At 44.3% G+C, this 16,804-nt stretch overlaps 1 protein-coding gene across 1 annotated transcript in view; it reads left to right on the forward strand.

Annotated features, from left to right (window-relative positions):
• Positions 1 to 16,804, forward strand: part of LOC138246112 (ketosamine-3-kinase-like) — a 379,374-nt gene that overhangs the window by 279,614 nt on the left and 82,956 nt on the right. The window contains exon 5 of the mRNA XM_069200357.1: positions 2,568 to 2,690. Coding sequence (XP_069056458.1) covers positions 2,568 to 2,690 — 123 coding nt within the window. The remainder of the gene's footprint in view (positions 1 to 2,567; positions 2,691 to 16,804) is intronic.

The raw sequence follows: 16,804 nt of genomic DNA on the forward strand, positions 1-16,804 counted from the left end.
CCCTGCCATACCTGCCTATTTTTGCACGACCCAGTGCCCTGTCCACATTGCAGTTCTCAAAAAACAATGAACATTAATGGGCAGGAAGGATGCATGTTATGCAGTCTGTTAGCTCTGAACTCCTTTATGCACATCCAAGGCCTATGTCAGACCGTTGAGAACATAAGCCGTATTATTTCTGAGTCACTTGGTATATGAGGTGTCAGGCGCTCTTGCTTTAGAAGGACCATAAATGGTTTGATCATCTTTGATCAAAGGCTAGTTCTAATTAATGCTCTATCCTTAAACTCATTCCTTGAGACAAAGTATACGCCACCAGATGTAGAAATAACTATAAAAAGACTAAGCTCAATAGGAGAAAATCATGGGATGGTTTATGTATTACGAGTAAATCTAGCAATTAGCACGTTTTAGAAATGTGTTAATAGTCCATACCTTAGCATCAGGCTGCAACAGCTGACCGAAGCTTTGTTTTAGAGGGTGTGTAGGTATCTCACTTAAGTAAGATGTATTCTTCTATCGGAGATTATCTGGGACAGCTTAACAAGAAAATGATGTTAAAACTGATTGAGGTCATCAGGGCAGTAGTCATTCAAACAAATCCACTGGCCCAGGCTGCATTTCAGTCGACCTCCAGAAACGTAACATTGGTCTTTGACCCCTCGCACCCCCCTTACCCCCCCATCCTGCCCCACGGATATTAATGTTTTAAACACAGACAGTCACAGCCATCCCTAGTTCCTGGCACACCCCATCAGAGCAGCTATTTTTAAGAAGGTGCCAGAGCTGACTCTTCTTGTTATTGCCCTGTCTCCTTAATCGGTTCTGTTATAAAAATTGCTGGAAGGGCCATCTTCGAGAGGATCTTAATTGGGCAGCACAGAATGAAATCGTGGTGGAAATTCAATGTGAGTTTAGGGATGGTCTTGGTACCATTGAGCAGTGCCTTCATTTAAATCTCATCATAGATAAGTATACAGGGGCAATTAGTGGCTTGTTACATCTGACTTTCATGACCTTGGTTCAGCATTTAATTGTGTTAACAGAGCTGAGCTGCAGTCTGTATTTTCCTTTATGGGTACTGGGGAGGATTTGTTGAATTTTCTGAATTGCCTTCACTCTGATCTAACAGCAAGGGTCAGATTCATCCAAAATGTGGGTTATGTGTCTTTTATGAGTGATATGAATTTAAAAACGAATTATTCAAAGACATACATTATGACTCTGGGTCCCAAAGCAACCACATCCAGAACCTACGCCATCGATCATCGTGTCCTTCAGAAAGTTTCTAATTTTTCCGATCTGGGATAATCTTTCAGATCTCGGGAAGCTGCGGACAGCTGATGCAGCTCAGAAGTTTACAATACTTGAGGGGTCAGGGTGCAGTATTCAGCTTTGATAGTAAAATGTGCATCAAATCAATTAATCACATTGCAAATAGCTGTTACAGTAATTCAATTGTATCTCGACTGCATGCTATCGTGCAGGTGTTTTTGGGTTACCATGACACCTCTACTCTTCAGAAGGAAGAGAATACATTCTGGAGAAGACTTTTAGGTGTTTCTCAATGTACAACAAGCTACATGCGTCATCAAGCACTAGACCTGAAACTGCTCAAAATCGCTCCTGTATTACTATGGATTTCTTTTTGGACGAAACCAGCTGCTAAGCGTACCCATAAGATTATTTTGGATTGTACGAAGTTAGGTGGTTGATCAAATAATCCATGGCTTAATGATAATAATAAGCTGTGTTCGGGTATAAGAAGGTCGGATATGCATAGTCGCTCCTGGATGGTTACTACACAAGGTGTTACATGGGTTAAGAACACTTTTGCCTAGATGGCAGACTTGAAAAGGGAACAGCCTGTGCTAACTAAACCCTCGGCAAGAAGTTATTTAATAATAAAAATCTTACCAGGGATGAAGGTGTATTTATTACATGTTACAAATACCCCCGATCGCTATTTATTGACAAAGCCCTGCTTGGGTTATAGTTTGCACAAATTTATTTTCCACAGGGTCGGTCCCCATTTCATTGTACTGATCCCTGTCCCTGTGATCAATTAAAACTACTATTCACTTTATGTTACTGTTAATTTTACATGGAAGATCTATTGAAATACTTAGTACCAATGTTGAGAGCTGTTGTTTTTAAAAGATTCAGGTCAACATGTTTGTATCTACAGATGATAGAGCCTCCCATGATTTTCTGTTCTGATAGTCGTTTTTTAGCTGCTGCTTTGAAAAATAGGGATTCACTTAACTTTGACGTTTTACGTGTAACTTGTTGATTGCCAATATGCTTAACATCACTTGTGACTGTGCCCCGATCTTATGTCATTTAGTTAGCCTCTATCATGAGCTTTACTTGTTTGTACCTGTTTTTATATTGCATTTGTTCATGTTTTTTTTTTTTACCGAAATAAACCATTTTGTACTAAACTGAATACATACGCCACAGTTCAGATTCGTCTACAGTGCGATTTCACCGCACAGTATACTCCTTCGTGTAACTTAATGTCGCTGGTGTTTAAACTACAATGTTGTTGTTTTTTCCTTCTTGAGGTTAATGACTGGCACAGTGATTGGGTGACATTCTTTACAAGCCAGCGGATCAAGCCACAAATAGACCTGATGGAGGAGCAGTCAGGAGACCGAGAGGCAAGGGAACTTTGGGCACATCTCCAGGTAAGTACAAAGCATTAGAAACCGGGAGCTTTGGCTTTTGCATAGTGTATGTAGAAATGTACACCGCTCGTAATGTGAAGTCACATACATCATGGTTTCTGTTAAGTTTCTGCCTGAAATTATTGTTTGCAGCACCCTGTAAGATGGGCCAACACTCAGATGCATCTATATGTACAACGCACCCACAACCCAGTGACCAACCAGCAAGCGGCCAATAAAGGGAGGTTCCTTCACTTGGGCAAGCGCATATCAACTTAGTACCACCAAGGAAAGGGAGCTGACTGTCCCCAGCTGGCATGGTTGCCAAGATGGTGGCACTGAGGATCCACAGTAAACCAGAAAAGTATAGCCCACTCCAATAACCAGATCTTGGTGTTTATTTTGTATTCCAACAAAGTATCACACCGATAAAGTGCTTAAAAACACTCACAGTTTCAGGAGTTTTGCCATATTTCCCTACATTATATAAATAACCATTGTATGTACTATGTGTAATTTCACTTTTACCTTCATGCTTCTATAGTATAGTTAATTTATGTCATGTTCATACACTCAAAAAATACGGTTTTGACATCTGTGTTCATAATCTAAACTTAATACACAAATATGGAAAACGTTAATGTATTTAATAAGTATACAACACATCCCAAGATCGGTCTGTGATTTATATGCTTAGCGTCGTGAGAAAGTGCTCCTTTTTGTGGGGTCACCCACACTCTCTTTGGACTGAAGCTGCAGGGATTTTGGCTCTGTGTCCTGTGATATTGCTAATCAAGTCTAATGCATGTGCTCTGACCCCAAATCTTGTAAAATTTGCTAACTCTGAATTGACATGTGAACTTTTCCTATAAGGCCTTAGTATATGGTGCAGAAATATACACATTGCATGGAAAGTTAAATATCACCAGTCGACTGATGCATAGGGTGACCAGGCATCACGGATTTGCCGGGACAGTCCCTGTTTTTCACTAGCTGTCCCAGTCGATTTAAGGAAATTTAGCTCATGTCCTGATTTTTAGAGAGGGTTTCCTGAAAAAGGTGGAAGGTGATTTCTTTCGTTTTTCAAATCAGAGATAGGTAGCAGGTGTTATCAGAACGCAAGTTAATTAACAGGTGTTACACTGGCTTTGAAAATTGCATTTTATTTATGTTCTTAGTGGCTTTTCTGTAATTCTGTGCTGATGAGCCCTGTCATTCTGTGTACTTGGTTGAAGTAAAATTACAGCCCTTCTTCTATTTTTGGGAAATGTCCCGGTTTTTGGCTTTAAAATTCTGGTCACCCTTCTGCAGCACTTATTGTGCTATCCATTAATGTGACAAAATAATAACATGGCTTCAGGCCTACTGCTGCAGTTTACACCTAGAGCTATACCTGTCAAAATAACTCTTTTGATAGGAGAAAAACTTTCTTTTAAATATTGATAATCCACCCCCAAGTAGGCCTTGTAGCCCAAGAGGTAGGGTGTCTAGTATTTAAAAGTGGGACATGTTGCAATGTAATGTTGGCACAGTGACAAGCTTATAAAAGCTATTTTAAATGTTGAAGGTTCATAATGTCGCATGAGGAAAACTAGAGTGCATATTAATATATTAATCTGCTTGATACTGTGAGTAGTCCTAAAGTGCTGGACCTGCTCTCTCTTGTACCCAGGACTGAGAAGTGAACGTCAAGGCTCAATTGGCTGACCTTTTGTTTGGATAGAGGGACATAAAAAGCTGCAAGAAGCCTTTTTTCTGAAATGCAAAGCTGACCAGTAGGAACTTGAACTGGGCCACACCCTGCTCGTGACCTCTGCAGAAGTGATTCAGGGCCTCTGATTGCTGCCTTTGATGCCCTGGGAGCCCTAAAAGTGACCAAAAGGAGCTGCTTCAGAAAATCTGAAAAGTTGGGACTTAGAACATTTTTGGCCTTTCAAAACCTTTAAATTGTCAGCCAGACCTCACAGCAAAGGAGTCTGAGTTTGATATGGCTTTGTCAGATATGCTTCATATTTGGCCAACTAGAGAATTTTGAGCTCCATAAAAAAGACTGAGGTGCTCATTTCAACATCTGCGGTCTTTTGCGAAGAACGCTATCGAAGCAGGCACCAAAAGACCGCCAGTGTTGGCGTTCTGAAGACCGCTGTATTACGAGTGACCTACGAATGTCCACCCATAAACAGGAAGAAATCTGACACTGTCGGCCTGACTGACGGCGGGTGAGAGGCGGTCCCACCTCCAGCACCGCCATGCCGCAAGGGCTCTGCCCGCCATACTACAAAAAGTAATATGGCACGCCGGTCCTTGCACAGTGGTGTGGTAGGTGTGTCCAAGCATGTGTGTTTGTGTTGGAATGGGTGTGCGTGAGTGCATGTGTATGTGACTGTATGCGTGCGTGGGTGTGTGTGTGTGCATGTATGCAGAGGGTGGGGGTGTTTATGTATGCTAAGGGGTGTGTATGAATGCAGAGAGAGGTGTGTGTGCGAGTGAGTGGGGGTGGTGTCTGTGTGTGAGCGAGTGGGGGTGTTTGTATGTATGCGTGCCGTTGTGTGGGGTTGTGTGTCTGCAAGTGTGTGGACATGTGGGGGGTGCGTGTGCCAGCGACAGGAATGGGGATTCCTGTTGCCGGATGGGTTACTGCCAGGGTTTTCGTGGAGGGGTGACCACTGCGAAAAGCCTGGTGGTTTGCTGCCTCATAATACTGCGGGCGGTCTTTGGTATGCCGCCGGCTTGGAGGTGCTCATCGCCGGCCGAGGTGGTCCGACTGCACCGGCGGGACTGGTGACGTTGTGGCGTTAGGCTTCTGCCAAACCACCAAACTTGTAATGCGGCGGTCTTTACTGCCAGGACCGCGGTGGTAAGACCACCACACTCGTAATAAGGGCCTGAGTCTGAAGGTAAAAATCTTGAGTGCGAAGGGGTAAAAAGTATCTGCCCGACATGAGGACTTCATCTGCTGTGAAATGTGAAATTCTCCTGCTTATAGTTTTTCCACACCAAAACTAAAGGCTTCAGTGATACCTCATCCAGTGGCTATCCAGAATTCAGAGGTCTTCAACAGATGCAGCCCAAAACCATGCCTAGCTGGAAGATTTCAACTTCCTTTTCAGAGACTATGTTAGAAAATCTTGACTGGGATGAAACCCTGTGATGTGTCTGACCCATGCTTCATCTCAGTCAGGCTGAAATTGCACCTAGATCCCAGTCAGCCACGAACAGTGACTATTATTAGTTGACACTTTACTTTTGGTGGTGTTTTTTGTCTTAAATCCTTAAAAATTCCTCCGGTTCCCCTTTTTGGATTTTTCCCTATTTAGTGTAAGTGTAATTTTGTTTATTTAATTTTTCTATGCTTTTATAATGGATTGGGATTTTTATTGTGTTGTGTTTTGACTTTTTTTTTTTTTACTGTTTTGGTACTTCTGAATGTTTTACGCATTTTTTCCAATTCAAGCCTGACTATTCTATGCCATAGGGACCAGAGGCTAACTCAGGTTTATATAACTGAAACCTTTGTATGGACCTAACAGGTTGGTGGTTTCATTACTTGTAGTGGGCTACCATCCACTCTAAATAATAATTGCCTATGGTCTGCAGTTCTGTGGGAGGCACGATATTATCCATTTAGACCTCCACTACCCAAGCCTCATTTGTGATCATGTGTGCGAAGTATAGTGGAAGGCAACACAATGGCAGGTGGTTGAAGAGAGCCCCTGTTAACCGCCTGTAATTATATGGGTGATTTGGGAAATCTGTTACTTTCCAAAGTCATGTCCTCCATCATTTTGAAACCCAGGCATTAGTTCCACATAGGTCTCGTGAGCCCGAATCATGTTTATATACTAGACGTTCATGCGCATTACATTTAAAATATGGATGTTCTTTTCTTGTCAGTTTGTGGCAAAATCCCATGCCAATGCATTATTAAGATTACTCCTAGTTAACAATGCGAGCACCGTGTTCTTTGCAGAGAGCTCCCGCTGCAGTTTCCCAAGGCGTTAGCGTTGCCTTGCTGAAGTCCTATCACACAAGAATGTGAATGTGGCATTCTATAAGCATGGAACTGTGTCATTTTAGCAAGCTAAATTCCTACTACTGCCACAGAAAGACATGAGAGAAGCGTTATAATTGTGCAATACACGAGGGACTAGTGATAGCGAGAGAAAACAGCTTGTAGGTAACAGTGATGCACGGATAGTGATACATATAAATACAGTCGAAAGCTTGCCTGCCAATTACCCAGCTCTTTCAACTAATTAAAGTCCACACATATTGGCATCGCCGGTTTTTGTTTTATATAGCTACAAATAGTTCCACTCCATTTCAGTCATAGAAAATAATGAGAATCTGCACACAAGCATGTTGCATTAATCAAGCATTTCATCCTTTTGCCAGTAGATGGTAGCATAATGTAAAAAGTAAATACAGCAAACTTGGAGAAACATTTTTCCAAGTAAAAGTAACCTCAGGCCCAATAACCTTTTACATAAAGCTAGATCAGAAAATGTACTTACGTATATTAGCACTCTTTAGAGAAACCATAAAGCCAAGCTCAAGTTTAGTAATAACGAAGGAATTGGGACAATTTCAGGTTCACAAGAAAAGGTTTTGGCTACTGAATATTTTTAAATCAATATTGGAAATGACTCTAACGTTAATAGGCCTATCGTTTAATTGCGTTAGAAGCTCACGGCGTACTTTAACGGCGACGCTGCAGAGTTTACATGACAAATTCAGTTTTGCAAATAATGTGTTTTTTTCACAGTATATTTTTGGACATTTCCTACTTTTCCTACATTTTCAAGAGTTAAGTTTATTAATCGGTTGCTTGTTGGAACAGCGATTGGAACAGTTAAACCACCGCTAGGACTGGGCCGACGTCAATTCGCTCTACCCCAGACCTTAGACAAAGTTCTGCAGGCCCCTGGGCCCTTGCTGGCAGCCAGGGGCGTAGCTTGGCCAGTACGATTAGGGGGGGGGGGAGGGGTGTTGAGCTTCAAACATTTGTTAAATAACCAAGATTTGTGAAGCACTCCCAAACAGATTAAGGGAGAGTCTTTGTTTTGTTTGTGTGTTTAAAATTCCTGATGAAATCCGACATGACACCCCACCATACCTGACTGAGAGCACCTGTACACAACGATTTATCAGAAAATACATTTATTCAGGGGGAGGAATCCCGCATGAAGCTACGCCCCTGCTGGCAGTAGTGAAGTCTCCTGGCACAAAGGTGGGCCTCATGTCTTCTGATGCTCGCAGTGGATGTGTTTTGGCATGATCTGGGTTTGTCATGCTTAGATGTAGTGTGGTGTTAGAGTGATTCTCTTAGTTTACAAGTCTGTTTGAGGCAACACAACCTGGGTCTGGCGGACTCTGATTCGGTAACCTGGGGGAGGAGGGAAGGTTTGTAGATGTGGGCAATGTGGTTGCTAATTTCAAACCTAAAGAATTTAGAGGCATAGTTACAACGCCCCTGTGTCACCTTTGCATGGCTTTTCATGGCCTTGTAAATATGGCCCCCTTTCACGTTAACTCTGCGTGAAAGGGGCGTTTCATGGGTATTGCTGTGGGAATGCGTCAGATTCCTACACCACCCCAGGGGTGTGGTTCAAAAGTCCCACAACTAGGAGCAATACCTTTATTTCTCCTCATTTTGTTGCTCTTTCTGTGTGTGCTGCATTCTGCAGTACAAAAAGAAGGAAGAAAACACCATTAATGATTGTTTATGTGCAGGAAGGTTTTCCTTCCAGCACATAAACATTCATCCTTGCAACGCACATAAACACATATAGACATTCATCCCTTCAACACAGGCACCCTTGCCACATAGTGCAAGGGTGCCTGTGTTGGCGATAGGCAGCCAGGTATGTACAGGTATGTGTTGTATTGCTGCAAATAATATGGTGCAGTGCAGAACAGCAAGCTGGCTTGCGGAGCCAAGCGGCGTCACTTTCTTGTAAATATGGACCTTAATACTGTGGGGTATGGTGAGGTGGTGGGCTGTTGGCCAGACATATACATACCAAAAAAACACACAAGGTATCCCTGACTGACCACGTACACTTCAATGCCAATCATGGTTTGTTCCTGAACAGAAAAACAAGGAGCACTGATTTCCCGCAGTCATATTTGCTTCATCATGGGGTCAGCAGATCAAAATATAATAAAAGGAAGTCCTATTGGCCTTGTCAGTGAATCACCACAATAATTTAGCAATGACTATAATCCAATGTATTTCCACATATAGTTTTAATAATGCATACCTTTTTGAATAATAATGAACATGTTTTGAGTTTCTCTTTACCACTCTTCAGGCCACACAATGCAGCCCATAAAACAAACAACAAGAGGTCCCCACACTCCATCGGAAGAGCATACAGGTCCAGCTAAGAATGCTTTGAAAAATTGATAAGCTATTTGGGGGTCATGTATTATATGACCTAGAAGACTTGCAGTAAGTTTTATAACCAAAATTCTTGGGGTGACTGGTGTGCTTTCTGCAGCTCCCCACAATATTTAAAGTGATTGCTTGTGGTGACCTTGCCTTATCTTGGAGCAATACAAAGAAGTAACAATATACTTAATTAATGAGCCCTCGCAGGGCATTATGGGGCACTACTACATAGCGCAGTGCATATTTAATGAGTGGCTAACCCACTCTCCGGTATTTCTACAAAGCCTTGTTCTGCACTTTTTTCTTATTATTTTAATATTGTGGGTGTCCCAGTCCCAACCGGGGCACCCACACCTAAGAATATTGTTTGGGGTCATGGGAGAAGACTGCCCCGCTGACCTGTCTGCGACCTGTCTGGCATGGAAGCCAGCTACACTTTTTTGGTATTTCTTTTTTTGAGTGGGTGCCCAGGTCCCACACTGTGCATTCACAACATTGTTACCTGTTGGAATTGCAAGAGGATACTCAACCCCACCGCATCCCTGCCAACTTCTTGTTCGGGATCCAAACAACTTTTTTAGGAAGGTGCCCCGGCACCTACATATATTGGGGGCTGTGGGGAAAGGCCCTAGCCCCGTGGTTTCGCCGGCTACCCAGCTAGCAGCTTGGTGCCGGTGGGAGCCTGCAACTGTGAATATACTCCCCCTTTGTGAGCACATTCACTGTTCCCTGCCTGCAGTCTTGTGGGCAGGTACATAGTTTACTGCTCCTGCCTGGCAGGAGCATTCCATGACCTCAGGGAATGGGTTCCTGGGACCAATATATGGCTCAAGGAGAGGGGCCACACAGAGAACCCATCCCTCATACATACATTTAGAAACAAATATGCTCAGGCCTCGCTGATGGGGTGCCCATGGGGCAATGGCAGTTCCAGGAGGGGGCTCACAAACACCTCCCTTCCCATATTAAAAAAAGAAAAACTAATGTAGCAACAACCCAGGCCCTGGCCCACCTCGGGGTGATTAAAATTGAAGAGTGTCCTGCTCTTTCTGCTTTTTCCTGACAGGGAAAAAAGGAAATTTTCATTGGGACCTCCCCCCCCCCACCAGGCCTAGAGTGTCAAGGCATCCCTTCCTTGCCCCATATATGCTATTTCTATTTTTTATTTAGTACACCGAGACAGAGCCCCAGTGTCCTAAAGCAGCTGTCACAACATCTTTGTTGATGACAGCCACTCAGATCTTATCTTTTGAGCTGCTAGTCCTATGGTCCTACTGCGGCTTGAAATATCTTTTGAAACTTAATTTCTTAAAAAACTATGGAATAGATTTACACCGAATCACACTTTCTGGGTGTTGGAAAATGGGTTATTGGTAAGGGTAGGTAAGTACCTACAATTAGCAATAGGCCACTAACCTCCATTTAGGTCAAGTTAAGTTTCAGTAAATTAAACCCAGCTCAGCCCTTGGTAGCTTGGCAACGAGCGACAAGGCTTAACTTAGGAGACAGAGGCAGTCATTCTGACCCTGGCGGTTGAAAACCGCCAGGGCAGAGTGCCGCGGAAGCACCGCCAACAGGCTGGCGGTGCTTCTGGGGCAATTCTGACCGCGGCGGTAAGGCCGCGGTCAGAAAAGGGAAACCAGCGGTTTCCCGCCGGTTTCCCGCTGCCCCAGGGAATCCTCCACGACGCGCCAGAAACAGGATGGCGGGAACGGGTGTCGTGGGGCCCCTGGGGGCCCCTGCAGTGCCCATGCCACTGGCCACTGGCATGGGCACTGCAGGGGCCCCCTAACAGGGCCCCATTGAGATTTTCAGTGTCTGCTTGGCAGACACTGAAAATCGCGACGGGTGCAACTGCACCCGTCGCACACCAGCAGCTCCGCCGGCTCCATTCGGAGCCGGCTTCCTCGTTGCTGGTGCTTTCCCGCTGGGCGGGCGGGCGGCCTTTTGGCGGTCGCCCGCCAGCCCAGCGGGAAAGTCAGAATGACCACTGCGGTCTTTTGACCGCGGTACGGTCTTCTGGCGGTTCCCGCCAGGCCGGCGGCTTCCGCCGCCGCCGGGGGTCAGAATGACCCCCAGAGTGTAAAGCATTCAAATATCACAAAACAGTAATTAAATAAAACACAGGAAACAGATTAAAAATCCAAAACCAATTTATAAATATAGATTATATTTTTATCTTTGAATTGACACCAAAACAAATAAAATCGGATAAGGGGAACCGGAGATATGAATTTTTAAAGAATTAATGCTTTCTAGCGAATAGAAGCAACTAGCGCTCAAATGGTTAAAAAAAGGTCACACTGGAAAGGAACGAAGTCCAGAGTTCAGGCCTCCCATGAGGTAACACTGTCACGCTTACTTTCAGTAGTGTTTGATTCAGGAAAGTGGTCCACAGCCCTAGCCAAGGGTTCAGAGGCTCTGGGGTGCCTCCTGGGGTCCGGGACTACAACTCCCACAATGCACATCTTCAACTTATGGAGTTGCGCCAAACGTCTCCAAACTTCTGGATCTTCTTCCAGAGGTCATTTTTGTGTCCTTGAAGTGTCCACAACTTGATCCAAGGTTCCAGAAGCTCTGAGTTGCTCCTTGGGAGTTGGGACTACAATTCCAAGAATGCACCTGGTCAGAATCCGCAAATGGCCACTGGACGGTGGTCAGCTAGGCTCTGCTTGCAGGACTTGATGCAGGGGACTCTGGGTAGCTCCTTTGAACCTGTAGTAAACAGAGAGTCCCTTCTTGAAGCAGTAGAAGACTGGTAAAGTCCTTTTAGTGGTGAAGCCCAAGTGTGCAGCTGGTGCAGTCCTCCAGAGTGCAGTGTCCAAGTGCAGGTCAGGGGTCCAGCAGGGCAGTCTTCTTCTCCTGTAGTTCTTCCTTGTTGGAATCTGATAGGGATCTGAGGTGTGGGTGCAGGTCTGCCAGTTTTATCCTTACTCCTGGGTGAAAAACAGGGGGGTCCTGGTTCTCCAATCAGGGGCAGGGTCCTTCCCCCTGTGATGACCACTTTCTGGGAAGTGTGGCAAAAATCAATTCCAGGGAGCAACATTCCTCAAAAATCCATCATGGCTGAAAATGATTTTTGGAGGTTACATCTGGCTGAGCCCACCCACTGGTGTGGCTAAAAATCATAAACACATCCCTCTCCTGCCCTCTCCTAATCTAATCAAGGGGGCACCTAATTGTCTGGGTTTGCAGGCTGCGAGGGTGTTGCTGGGTTGCTCCAAATGTCCTTCTCTGCCTTTGAAGACCAGTTCGGCAGCCCTCCCCCTTCCTGCTTCACCATCTGCTGAGGGGAGAGTTCCTCCCCCATGCACATCTCTTTGTGTGGAGCCAGGCCACTTAACACCTCATTAAGTCAGCCTGGCCAGGCTGCCAGAGGCTAGCCAATCAGAGCACAGCAGCAAAAACTCTGCAGGGCTGAAGTTGGCAACTTTTCAGGTAAAGTTTAAAACTCTTTACCTGAACAATTTATATTAAATCCCACAACTGGAGGTTGTGGGATTTATTATAACAATTAATTTGATACCAAACTTCTGGTATCTGATACTTAAGGGGACTTTTAAAATTAAAATAAAGTCTCCCCATTCTAGCCTATGGAGGCCATTCACTACAATGAGGAAAAAATGAATTTGGCTGTTTTACCTCACCAGGGCTTATAAAACTATTTTTATAAGGTCCCTGCTTATAGTTACATGGCACCCAGCCCTAGAGCCACATAGGGCACACCTTATGAGTGACTTATATGTAAAAATAAGGTAGTTTAAGACTTTGAAACTACTTTTGATTCCCACGTTGAATTTGCATGTAACGTTAATTTAAAAGCAGCCAGCAAGGCAGGCCTGCCTTTAAAATGACACTGGGCACCTCAGCAGTGCACCTATGGGGCACTACCTATGCTGGGGTCCCTAAACCTCAATGCCCTACCATATACTAGGGACTTATAGGTAGGATGACTTAGCCAATTATAATTAGCCTAATTTTCATACTGATTTTACACAGAGCACAGGCCCTGGGACTGGTTAGCAGTACCCAGGGCACCATCAGAGTCAGGAAAACATCAGCAAAAAGTGGGAAATGGGGGCAAAAAGTTAGGGGGCCTCTGCAATCAGCCCTGTTCTCTCACAGTGGGTAGAGATCTAGCTTTCTGCCCAATTTGGTGTAAGTACTTTCATTCAAAGCTGTAGCACTGTTCAATTTTCATATGGAAAATTGCATGGGGAAAATGTGTTTTGGGACCTTCTATTTTCTTGGACCCCACTTGATGGATCACCTCAAATTTTCAAGGATGGAGTTGAGGTGGAGGAACCTATTCTGTGAAAAGTTTCATGAAGAGTCACATGACTGCAAATGACACCAAAGTTAATAGGAATTAAAAAAAACAATTCCCAATGGCAACAATGTCATAACCATAACTACACGTTGGCAATAGGTAAAATTTTAATGCCAATGTAACAATGTTGCAGTGATGTTATCAATGATGTCAGAGAACATGCCATAAGTGATGCAATACATGAGGAAATTAGCAGTGCATGGAGAGGGCACGAGTTATAATTACCATAGGCCCCAAGTTATAGTTACTAGAGATAACTATAACCAGTGAATTTCAATGATATTTTAGTTTAAAACGTGGTGTTGAAACATAAATTTTCACCTAACTATTACATCACTTTAGCTGTAGGCTTTTTCAGTGAATTTCTAGTTTTTTTTAACATAAAGTAATACATTATTACCATACAGGGAGTGCAGAATTATTAGGCAAGTTGTATTTTTGAGGATTAATTTTATTATTGAACAACAACCATGTTCTCAATGAACCCAAAAAACTCATTAATATCAAAGCTGAATATTTTTGGAAGTAGTTTTTAGTTTGTTTTTAGTTTTAGCTATGTTAGGGGGATATCTGTGTGTGCAGGTGACTATTACTGTGCATAATTATTAGGCAACTTAACAAAAAACAAATATATACCCATTTCAATTTTTTATTATTACCAGTGAAACCAATATAACATCTCAACATTCACAAATATACATTTCTGACATTCAAAAACAAAACAAAAACAAATCAGTGACCAATATAGCCACCTTTCTTTGCAAGGACACTCAAAAGCCTGCCATCCATGGATTCTGTCAGTGTTTTGATCTGTTCACCATCAACATTGCGTGCAGCAGCAACCACAGCCTCCCAGACACTGTTCAGAGAGGTGTACTGTTTTCCCTCCTTGTAAATCTCACATTTGATGATGGACCACAGGTTCTCAATGGGGTTCAGATCAGGTGAACAAGGAGGCCATGTCATTAGATTTCCTTCTTTTATACCCTTTCTTGCCAGCCACGCTGTGGAGTACTTGGACGCGTGTGATGGAGCATTGTCCTGCATGAAAATCATGTTTTTCTTGAAGGATGCAGACTTCTTCCTGTACCACTGCTTGAAGAAGGTGTCTACCAGGAACTGGCAGTAGGACTGGGAGTTGAGCTTGACTCCATCCTCAACCCGAAAAGGCCCCACAAGCTCATCTTTGATGATACCAGCCCAAACCAGTACTCCACCTCCACCTAGCTGGCGTCTGAGTCGGACTGGAGCTCTCTGCCCTTTACCAATCCAGCCACGGGACCATCCATCTGGCCCATCAAGACTCACTCTCATTTCATCAGTCCATAAAACCTTAGAAAATCAGTCTTGAGATATTTCTTGGCCCAGTCTTGACGTTTCAGCTTGTGTGTCTTGTTCAGTGGTGGTCGTCTTTCAGCCTTTCTTACCTTGGCCATGTCTCTGAGTATTGCACACCTTGTGCTTTTGGGCACTCCAGTGATGTTGCAGCTCTGAAATATGGCCAAACTGGTGGCAAGTGGCATCGTGGCAGCTGCACGCTTGACTTTTCTCAGTTCATGGGCAGTTATTTTGCACCTTGGTTTTTCCACACGCTTCTTGCGACCCTGTTGACTATTTTGAATGAAACGCTTGATTGTTCGATGATCACGCTTCAGAAGCTTTGCAATTTTAAGAGTGCTGCATCCCTCTGCAAGATATCTCACTATTTTTGACTTTTCTGAGCCTGTCAAGTCCTTCTTTTGACCCATTTTGCCAAAGGAAAGGAAGTTGCCTAATAATTATGCACACCTGATATAGGGTGTTGATGTCATTAGACCACACCCCTTCTCATTACAGAGATGCACATCACCTAATATGCTTAATTGGTAGTAGGCTTTCGAGCCTATACAGCTTGGAGTAAGACAACATGCATAAAGGGGATGATGTGGTCAAAATACTCATTTGCCTAATAATTCTGCACTCCCTGTATGTAAAGCCAGCCCCCCACTGTGCATCTCCTTTGGCTGTGCGCTGCATGGGGGTGGCTGCACATCACCCTGCAGACAGCCAACCCCCACTGGTCAGCCACAGGGTGGTTTTGCACGCTTGTTTTTTTTAAGCGACCAAGTGGGCCAGGTCACGGGAGCATGCATACTTACATTAGTTAGATTTTAAATGGAAGGGGCTTTAATTAGATGTATGAGGGGGGGGCAGGTGGACCCCCCCCCTTTGGCTCAAAGAGCCACAGGAACCACCACCTCCATGGGGCTTGTTATTTAAATACAAGGCGGGCCACGCAGACTACCCTCACCGCACCTTGAGGGCCCTGGGGACCACCACCTTCCCGGGCCATAAAAAGGCAAAAAAGGGGGATGGGGCCACACGGCCCCCCTCCTGGGCCATAAAAGGCCAGAGAGACCATCTCCTCCCCGGGGCATGGCAATTCTCACAAAGGATGAAGGCCACATGCCCCCCCCCCCTCCGGGGGCATTTTTGGGCCCCAGGGACTACCACCACCTGGGTCTGGCCCTTAGAAACTAAGGAAGGGGGCTGCATGGCCACCCTCCTGTAGCCACTAATGGCCCTGGAGACCACCACCCCCAGGGCCAGCTCCTGCTTTCTCCCGAGGTGCTCCCCCCTCGGGAGATAGCAGTTTGCTTTCACAATGGTTGGATTAATATAAAGTAATTAAATATAACTTAACATCTTATAAGCATAAATGAATAAATAAAATAATTAAAAAAAAATCTATATATATAACTTAACATAAAAAAACATAAAACTTCAATGAAAAAACACAAAGGTTACTGGGACGTTATAGTTAGTATTGTTATATATGCAAGAAAGTGCCAAAGATATTGGCAACCTACCATTTAGCCCAGTACTATTTAGAAATAATATCCTTGCTCTAGAAAAATGCCACTGTTGGCCTGGTCACCCCCTACTTTTTGCCTAGTGTCGATACCAGCTTTTGAGTGGAAGTGTGCTGTGACCCTGCTAACCAGGCCCCAGCACCGGTGTTCTTTCCCTAGAACTGTACCTTTGTTTCCACAATTGGCACAGCCCTGGCACACAGTTAAGTCTCTTGTAAAAGGTACACCTGGTACCAAGGGCCCTGTGGCCAGGGAAGGTCCCTAAGGGCTGCAGCATGTATTATACCACTATCAGGGGCCCCTTACTCAGTACATGCACACTGCTTTGCAGCTTGTGTGTATTAGTGGGGAGAAAAGACAAAGTCGACATGGAACCCCCCTCAGAGTGCCATGCTCACCAACCACTGCCTTTGGCATAGGTAAGTCACCCCTCTAGCAGGCCCTACAGCCCTGAGGAGGGGGGCACTATACTACAGGTGAGGGCATAGCAGCATGAACACTATGCCCCTACAGTGTCTAAGTCAATTCTTAGATATAGTAAGTGCAGGATAGCCATACT

This window comes from Pleurodeles waltl, chromosome 7 (genome assembly GCF_031143425.1).
Source record: "Pleurodeles waltl isolate 20211129_DDA chromosome 7, aPleWal1.hap1.20221129, whole genome shotgun sequence".
Lineage (NCBI taxonomy): Eukaryota > Metazoa > Chordata > Amphibia > Caudata > Salamandridae > Pleurodeles > Pleurodeles waltl.